At 40.5% G+C, this 9,066-nt stretch overlaps 2 protein-coding genes across 9 annotated transcripts in view; one reads left to right on the top strand and one right to left on the bottom strand.

Moving 5' to 3' along the window:
* The first annotated feature begins 357 nt into the window (after positions 1-357).
* Positions 358-2,597, top strand: eef1a1l3 (eukaryotic translation elongation factor 1 alpha 1, like 3). Its single transcript, XM_032503342.1, has 7 exons — positions 358-612; positions 699-878; positions 954-1,250; positions 1,327-1,477; positions 1,659-1,915; positions 1,991-2,225; positions 2,304-2,597. The coding sequence occupies exons 1-7, from the start codon at positions 469-471 to the stop codon at positions 2,411-2,413; spliced, it is 1,374 nt and encodes a 457-aa protein (XP_032359233.1). The 5' UTR covers positions 358-468; the 3' UTR covers positions 2,414-2,597.
* Positions 2,598-3,023: 426 nt separating this feature from the next.
* asap1b (ArfGAP with SH3 domain, ankyrin repeat and PH domain 1b) overlaps positions 3,024-9,066 on the bottom strand; it is a 75,449-nt gene continuing 69,406 nt past the window's right edge. For 5 of the 8 annotated variants that reach the window (XM_032503333.1, XM_032503335.1, XM_032503334.1 and 2 more), the window contains 6 exons: positions 8,425-8,586; positions 6,467-6,545; positions 6,258-6,322; positions 5,643-6,181; positions 4,448-4,570; positions 3,024-4,306 (listed from right to left, as the gene is read on the bottom strand). In XM_032503333.1, the coding sequence (XP_032359224.1) occupies positions 4,232-4,306; positions 4,448-4,570; positions 5,643-6,181; positions 6,258-6,322; positions 6,467-6,545; positions 8,425-8,586 (1,043 nt within the window). In that variant the 3' untranslated portion in view covers positions 3,024-4,231. The remainder of the gene's footprint in view (positions 4,307-4,447; positions 4,571-5,642; positions 6,182-6,257; positions 6,323-6,466; positions 6,546-8,424; positions 8,587-9,066) is intronic. The other 3 variants (XM_032503337.1, XM_032503338.1, XM_032503339.1) reach the window with 1 other exon arrangement.

Below are 9,066 nucleotides of genomic sequence, written 5' to 3'. Positions count from 1 at the left end.
TCAGCAGTCCTTTTAAATGTGTTTATTGCCTTTAGTAGTTTAGTCCTTTTATGCGTTGTGGTCAGTCACAGAGAGACGTTACTTATTAAGGCGCTTCAGTGCCGTAGTGGTTGGTTTCAAAGGATAATTGACTGTAACTGCCTGTTGCTGCAGATTGATGAAAAATCATTTAATCCTTCTCACTGTTGTTAACAAAAGAAACATCATTTGGGAGGAAATAGAATATTTCATTTTTTTCAACTACTTTAATGATTAACAGTGTCAGATATTCAGCTTTAAGAAAACAGGCAGCACCAATTAAGCAGCACACCTGTCTTCAATTAGCCTCTGTGTCCTGGCCCTGCACGTGGAGTTTATAAAGTCACTACTTAGTAACCTAGCTAGCCTACTAGAAGAATTTGGAAGCGTAAACGTGGTTGTGTCAGAAGACTACAGTTAATTTGTTAAGTTAGCAAACCCACCTTCAATATGGTAAAAGAGAAGACTCATGTTAACTTGGTGGTTATCGGCCATGTTGACAGCGGTAAATCAACCACCACTGGCCACCTCGTCTACAAATGTGGCGGCATCGAACAGAGAAAACTCGAGAAGTTTGAGAAAGCTGCAGCACAGGTGAGCAAGGCAAAGTCCAGCTTACTGTGAAACCCTTCAAAATGTTAAGAACCTGTTAAGCTACAAGCCACATTGTTCCTTTACAGATGGGCAAGAGTTCATTCAAATTCGCCTGGGTGTTGGACAAGCTGAAAGCTGAGCGGGAGCGAGGAATCACCATTGATATCTCTCTGCTGAAATTTAGCACTCAAAAATACACCTTGACTATAATTGATGCTCCTGGCCACCGTGACTTCATTAAAAACATGATAACCGGGACCTCGCAGGTAAGCAGCGCAGAATTGCATCATTTTATGTGAACTGAAGTTCTTGGTTCTTTTCACATGTTAATGTAATTTCAGGCCGATGTTGCCCTCCTCGTGGTCTCGGCAGCGAAAGGAGAGTATGAGGCCGGGGTGTCGAGAAGTGGTCAGACCAGGGAGCACGCCTTACTGGCTTACACCCTGGGTGTCAAGCAGATAATAGTCTGTGTGAACAAGATGGATATGACTGAACCCCCTTTCAGCCAAAAACGCTTTGACGAAGTGGTGCGAGGTGTGAGTGGTTTCCTCAAGAAGATTGGCTACGACCCCACAACTGTGCCTTTTGTTCCGATTTCCGGCTGGACTGGGGAGAACATGATCACTGCAACTCAGAAGGTAATGGTGGTTTTGAGTTAAAATATCTGCTGGATGCAACACTTTTAGAAGAGGAAATAAAAACTTCTCTCTACAGATGCCCTGGTTCCAAGGCTGGAAATCCAGACAAAGGGAAGGGAATGCGAGTGGGAAAACTCTACTAGAAGTCCTGGACTCTATTCACCCACCAGTGCGCACCATCAACAAGCCTCTTCGATTGCCTCTGCAGGATGTCTACAAAATTGGAGGTTAGAAATTGTGCTCTAAATTTTTTCAAGCCTGTTTTTTAATTGGCTCATTCAAGCAAATGAGGTACATGTGTGCAGCGGATGGATTGGGGTGGGGGAAGAGACGGCAGTGTTTGCAGACAAAATGCCTTTAAATAGTAACTACTGTATTTTGATTAAGTCATTTTGTTCATCCTTCCAGGAGTTGGTACTGTGCCAGTGGGTAAGATTGAAACTGGCATCCTCAAACCTGGCATGACCCTGATGTTTTCCCCTACCAAGCTCACTGCTGAGGTGAAGTCCATTGAGATGCACCACCAGGGGCTGCAGACTGCTCTGCCAGGACACAATGTTGGCTTCAACATTAAGAACGTGGCTGTCAAGAACCTGCGCCGTGGGGATGTGGCTGGCAACGCCCAGCAGGATCCTCCATCAGATGTCAGCAGCTTTGAAGCTCAGGTTGGTGGTAAATATTGCAAGTGGAAACTTAAAATTTGTTTCCCTGTGCAGATGTGGTATTTATCTGTCAATTAGGTTATCGTCCTGAACCATCCAGGGAAGGTGAAAGCTGGCTACTCTCCTGTCCTGGACTGCCACACCGCCCATGTAAGCTGTCGCTTTGCTGAGCTAAAGGAGAAGCTCGACCGGCGCACTGGCAATAAACTGGAGGACCAGCCGCAGGTCCTGATGTCTGGAGATGCTGCCACAGTCAAAATGGTTCCCATCAAGCCCATGTGTGTGGAGAGCTTCTTCAATTACCCTCCCTTAGGTAAATCTATGTCCCCCAAAAAAAATTCTGCCTCACGTTAACTTCTGCAATGTTAGTTAATGTTCTGTTTTTCCCCAGGTCGCTTTGCAGCTAGAGACCTGAAGCAGACAGTTGCTGTAGGTGTCATCAAGTCGGTGGTGAAGGACCATGGGTCAAAACCTCTCCACAAAGCCCAAGTGTGTAAATAAAGTTTACCAGTAAAATCTGGTATGGCTGCTTGAAATGCATTTTTGGGTAGTGACAAGTATTTATGTTAAAGTGATTCCTGTGTTAATGTTAAAACCAAAAGCTGTAAAATTGGATGGTAAACTTTGGTTAAAATGTAAATCTTTTTTTCAGAGAACAAAATAAAGAATTATTTGAAGCTTTGAACTTTGTCTTGAATGTTTAACTGTAGTTAATGTAGGTCCTTTATGCTTAAATACAAAAACAAGTGGGTTTAAACCAGTCCAGGTGGGTAAAAGTGAGCCTTTCAGTTTGTCCACCTTACAGGAATAGTTTAAATATTATGGGGAAATGAAGGTCATGCCTGTAAGGTATTTATGAAGCTACCAGTTATAAGTACCTCAACTAACTCCTTTTTAATGTGTACACATTAAAACCAATTCTTATGCTACTTGAAAAATAGTTTCCATTCTGAAAAGTGTACTCTACTGCTGGGCCGTAGCATAGAGCATCAATTAAATGAATTGGCACTTTTGAAAAGTATGGTTTAACTTAAAGCAGTTTAAAAATGTACTTTCCTTGCAAAGGAAGGAGTATACAACTGGCAGGTTATAAAGAACAAAGCAGGCTCAGTTAAGTACAGCACTTTTAATGATACAATGGGTTTTGTTCCTTAACATGGGGGGGGACTGCAAGTCAGTGAGGACTGGGTGAAAATACATGGGCTCTCCTGCCTTTTACAAAGTCCACTGTGCTAAAAGACATCTCTGGTTCACAGGCAAACCTGGCAATGTACTGGATCCAGTAACATGGAATGATATTGCATTACTCAAACTTAAAAATTCAAGCTCATGAGGTTTTTACAAGACACTAAAGTTAATGTAACATTTCTAGCCTGTCCAGAAAATCAAGTTATTGCTATGATGTCCTTGAGTTTCCTGTACTTGTCATTAATAGTGGCTTTAACAGGATACCTTAAGTCCTGCTTAATAGTGGCTCTTCTAACCCTGAGGTGAGCGTCTCTGAACGCAGCACTCCACTCAATTCCAGTCATTGTTACACCATGCACAGAAAAGGTCAAAGGATTGTGGAGATGGCGTCGAGTTCACACACAAAGCATACATACAGTGTAACCAGGAGTAAATCAGTGACCTACAGTGAGCCACAGGCTTTGATATTCCACCACAGTAGCAGCAGGTTTCTATACTGTAAAACAACCATAATACGAGTACACACAAAGCAAGCAAGAACAAGGAGTACATTTAATGTTTTCATCTTGGGGAAGATCAGTGGGAGACTCAAGCCTCTTCAGTCAACTAAGGTGGTAAACAGGGACGCAAGACACAAATAGTGACATGACCTATTTCACATTCCTTTTCTTATGTGACCTCTTTCCAGAAATATAAGCTAATAATTACTTGAGGGGCCAGTAAAATCAATATAGATAAAATTTCACCACCCTGATGCTTAATCTGACAGGTAGAGAGAGCAATGGTACATGTTTTGTACAATAAAACATGTATACTCACACATATATATTTACATACATATATATATACACAGTAACAGCATAAACATAGACTTTAGGTAAGTGCTAGGGTTCTGAGAGTGGCTTTGTCACAGCCATGCTATAGGGTTAAGATAATACTGGTAAAGGAAGAATACACACATTCTTTGTACAGCATGGATGAGGCATCCATGGCTTAGATGAGCCTTCTTGGGTTTCTTCTTCGTTGCTTTTTTCTTCTTCAGGACACTTGTCGTTTGACAAGAGGTATTATAATAGCTATTTACAGGACCTCCCAATTTAGGGAGAGATGTAGTGCAAGTCTCGATGGCTGTCAGTCACTCAGGATGTGCACAAAAGACATGGGGAACACCCCTTTTCTTTCTGGATCTCCTTCAATGTGCCCGATCTGGTAATATAATGAGAACACGTGAAAAAATTGATTAAAGTGGCATTCAGTGTTTGTTTTGTGCCCTTGAGATGGTACACAGATGTGCTAGAAATAAAAAAAAAGTGGAAGAACAAAGTGTAGTATTCAAGCTGGACTCACCCACCACTCCTGGTCCTCTTCTCCTGTAACTATAATCACCTCTCCTTCAACAAAAGTCAGTTCGTCATCATTGTCAGCCTGGCAGTCATAGATAGTCTTCACCCGACGAGTTTTGCTTTTCCCCTGGACATGCAAATAACAAAACCATTATCTTCTCTCAGTTGACTTTTATTTAGCTTAGTAACATAGCTGTCCAAAAAAAAAAGTGCAACAGAAATGCATTAAAATGACATAAAAGCCAAGAGTGTTCTCTATGTGACCACCAGGTTCAGAAATGATACTCTTGAAAATTCAGGAAATACTTGTAAAATCAAAATGGAGGGCCAGTTCACCATTTTATTTCTTGTCATAATCATACGTAAGTAGTATATCCTCTTGGTCCACCATCAATAAGAGTATTTGACCAGAAAACAGCTTCTGGTCTATTTTAAGTGAGAAAATTAGGAAAATATACTCTGAAAACAACTAAATATGCAACCTGAAGCCGTAGCAATAACTGCCAGCAGTAGAAGAGCCCACCAGAACATCAACATAAAAAAATCCAATATAAAATGTAAAGTGCTTAAAGACCAAGAATGACAAAGACGTTAAAACTTTAAATTTAGTGCTACAAACTGAATGTTGAAAAGCTGCTAAGCAATATAAATGCCTAAAATAGCATAACTCATCACATGTATTACATTTATTGAAGATCTACAGTAGACTGAATATCAGTATTAGTGCAAAGTATATGCCTAAATGTTGGCCTATAACACAAATATACAGAACAGAAATGCCAAAGATATGTTTGAGGTCATTGAGAAACAAGGTTTCCATTACAGTTTATCCACTACAGAAAATAATATTACAACTGTAAAATGTCCTGTTCAGTTCATTCCTTGGTAGTCACATTTCTTAAAAAAAAAGCTAATTTATGCAATTTTAAATTAAGCATATCTGTTTATTAAAAAAGAAAGGAAAAAAGAATATTGGTCAATGTATTTTAATTCAATTTTTTATACCTTTTCAAATATCATTATCGGTATCAACCTAACAAATCATATAGAACTGGTCGGGCTCTAATCTATATTTACTTATAGTGGACGCTAATAAAAAAAACCGACATCAGTTGGTAAAATGCACTCTAAAAAAGCAAGTTTATTTGCTAAAAAAGTAGTAGCTCAATAGCCAAGAAGAGACAGAAGCATATTCATACCGTGTTGATCTTCCTTGGGAGGGGTACTGGTGTCTCCGCAGTCCCTGTTGAGGTCCCATTGGTGTCTTCAGCAGCTTGTTGGGTGGGGGTCCCTATATTTGCTTGCTGATTAGGTGAGGGTGAGTCTTGAGGCTGAGGCTGCGGTTGAGGCTGAGGTGGAGGTGGAGGTTGCGTTTGAGGCCTTTGCACTGTCTCTCCGGGAGGCGGCCGGGGAGTGGGCTCGGCTGTTCCAGGTTTTGGGGGGATGTCTGCGAGATGAGGCTTGGGAGGCAGGTCTTTGAGCTGGGGTTTAGGCGGGAGGTCTCCCAGCTGAGGTTTAGGAGGGAGGTCAGACAGCTGTGGCTTCGGAGGAAGTTCTCCAGGTTTAGGAGGAAGTTCACACAGCTGTGGTTTGGGGGGCAGGTCTCCCAGCTGAGGCCTGTCCGCCAGAGGAGCCTTCTGTGGGGTGTCGGTGGCCGGTGGGGACTTCTGGAAGACCTCTGGAGGATGGCTGGGCTTATCCATAGACGGGTGTATGGTGTCAATCTTTCGCAATGCCACTGGAGAAAGAAGCATACAGTTACTTATTTCAATTCAACAAATTGCATCAACATGGAAACTGGACAAAGACTGTACCTTTCTGAGGTAGTTTGGGAAGAACCCTTGGACCAAGTGTAGACTTTGTGTTGCTTGAAGTAGTGCTGGGAAAACATTTTCAAATGAAGTTACATGAAAAACTGAATCTAAGAAGATCAGCTCCAAAACATTTTATTATAGCGAGTTATGCAATACATTTTGGCCCATTAAGCTGCATATTTCAACGTGGGTTTCTTTCGTTTTGGTACCTTTGCTGTTGAGGAATTCCTTCAAACTTGTTAGAAACAGGAGACATCTTGCTGACAGGAGGAGGGGTGGAGTCGCTTCCTAAAACATTGAGATTGATGACGACACCGATTATTCAACACCATAACAAGGCACTAACGGAGAGATTCATTTCATATAAATGTGGAAATAAATTAACATGCTGTGATGGTTAAAGAAAATAATGAGGGAGGTGTCATCTGGCTGAGCTTTCCATGAGCCTGTGTTGTTTGGAGGTTGTGCAATAAAGTGCCATCATTTAATTAGTGGTTGGGTGCTACTGTATGGGTGACAAAGAATGCACAAAACACCACAGAGGATAAATGATAAAAAATGAAACAGTAAAATATCCCCATGGTACACATAAGAGACACAAGATTGAAGGTAAGATGACTGAGGTGTTTGTCTTCTTGTGTTTCCAAGTGTTGGTTAAAAGATAACTTTTCTTGTCAGTGTAGTTGAAACAAACTGATGATTTCATTTCTGAGATATTTGACTGTTTTTCTAACTAACCTGAAGTGAGTAAAACTCATGAAAATCTCTTTGTGCAGTTTGAAAGTATGTTGAATGGATAAATAGTTCAGTTGGTGTGAATGCTCATAAGTCATAAACAGTGGAATCCTTCCGATTTAAACCATCCATCACATTAGGCCTGGGTACACAATTGAATACTTTTTAGGCACCGACCGAATTAGTATCAAATATCCAATAAGGCCCAGTCATTCAATACCAAAGTTCAAAACCTAAGGAGTACATCTCAGCCAATAAGCATGCAGCGTGCTTCTACCAAGATCTAATAATGCTTGTGATTGGCGTCTAACGTTACATGTTGTAGAGACACAGAGGAAAAGCTCTCCGTTATGCACAGAGACAGGGCTCACGTAGTAACAGCTGAAAAATAAATTAAAAAAATTGTGTCGTGATGTGTGATCTTGTATGTTTTTTTTCTTAAAATGGATTTTATAAAATTGGTATTGAGAAAAGTATCAATCAGGAACCGGTATTGAAGTCACTGTATTGGTATCGGTACAGGAACTTTTTTAACAATAACCAGCCCTACATCTCATGTGATATGAATGCAGCGTCAGGCTGAGGGTTTAACACTTGAAAACAAGGGTTTCCCCTTGTTTTCAGTGAACCCCCCTGAAAAACATCTTTTATAAATAAAATTATGGCAATTGTATGCAGTCTTTTTCTTTTCTTTTTTTAATTGTTGTTGGCATTAATCCACCAAAGCTGTGTATTTTGGAAACGTTTAAATAAAGTAAACAAGTGGAGTGGAAGTTGATATGTAAAATAACAACTAAGTTCTTTATTAATAGTGAAAACATGTTTTAAAGATGAATACACATTGACATGTGTAGTTTAGTTAAATCTACCATCAGTCTTCGGAGTTTAATTCCAAATTTGATAGGAGCTACTCTTTGCCTCTACACGAACTTAGAGCTGATGGACAGAAAATGAATCAGCAACTATTTTGATAATTAATTAACAGTCCATCATTCTCTAGTTTTATCTTTCCAAGTGTGAAAATTTGCTGCTTTGCTTATATCTTATGTGATGGTAAACTGAATAATTTCCTATAAATGTCAAAAGAATTGTCACATTGGACTTTAGATACATGTGAAATGATTTCTTTTTGACTAAATGATTAATGATAAATGATATAGTAAATTATTTAAAAAATATCAGATTAATTAGACTACCATTCAACATGCCTTAAAATTGCACAGACATAAAAAAACTCCACTAGTCTGTCCGACTCTAAATTAAAAACTCTTAAACCCTTAAGAAATCTTATTTTAATCTCTATTTAATAAAATAGTCTGAACTTGAAAAAAATAATAATAATCCCACGGTGATAATACCCGAGCTTCAGCCTGAAGCCATGCCTGCTTGAAACCAGCCCTAATGTTAAATTAGACGTGTGCTTGTGTCTCACCCCCAGTCAAGCCCCCTTTACTGTGTGGACTGTGAGAGAGCGGGCTGGGTGGGTCAGACAGGGTGCGTTTGTGTCCAGGAGGCGGGGGCGGAGGTCTCTTCTTGGACAGGGTGGAGCTGCCTCCTGGTGTGAGTGTAGAGGAAGGGCCAGATGGGGGAGGAGCTGGAGGAGCGATACATAAAACACATAAGGTGATGAGGCCCCCCCAAAAAAAACATTCTGTTAACCCCCAAAACCCGGAGAAGGTAAAGGAGAGGATAATGAAACATGGAGAAGAGAGGAGGAACGGAAAATATGGAAAAGGGTTTTCGTCAGGGATACGCTTTTACAAACAAATATCGAGGAGACACATTAATGCAAGTAAAACAACACTGTCTGGACAGATATATATAACAGTAAATGTCTGGACGGAATGCAAAATAATGAACGGGGACCTTATGATTTGGGGTGTCGGCATGTTTGGTGTCTCTACTCGGTGAACCTGTTTATGAATATGCCGGTTTGTGACTAATGGGACTCACTGGTCACTAATTTAGACAGTAGTAGGGTGAAAGCTGCTAATAGAGAGCTCAGCCAGAGAGGAATCAGCTGTGGTTAAGGGTTTACAGCTCAAGGATGGTGGGAAATGATTCCAGCAAGATA

Source organism: Etheostoma spectabile, chromosome 22 (assembly GCF_008692095.1).
Source record: "Etheostoma spectabile isolate EspeVRDwgs_2016 chromosome 22, UIUC_Espe_1.0, whole genome shotgun sequence".
NCBI lineage: Eukaryota > Metazoa > Chordata > Actinopteri > Perciformes > Percidae > Etheostoma > Etheostoma spectabile.
Note: the sequence above shows the minus strand (reverse complement) of the source record. Positions and strands in the feature narration are given on the sequence as shown.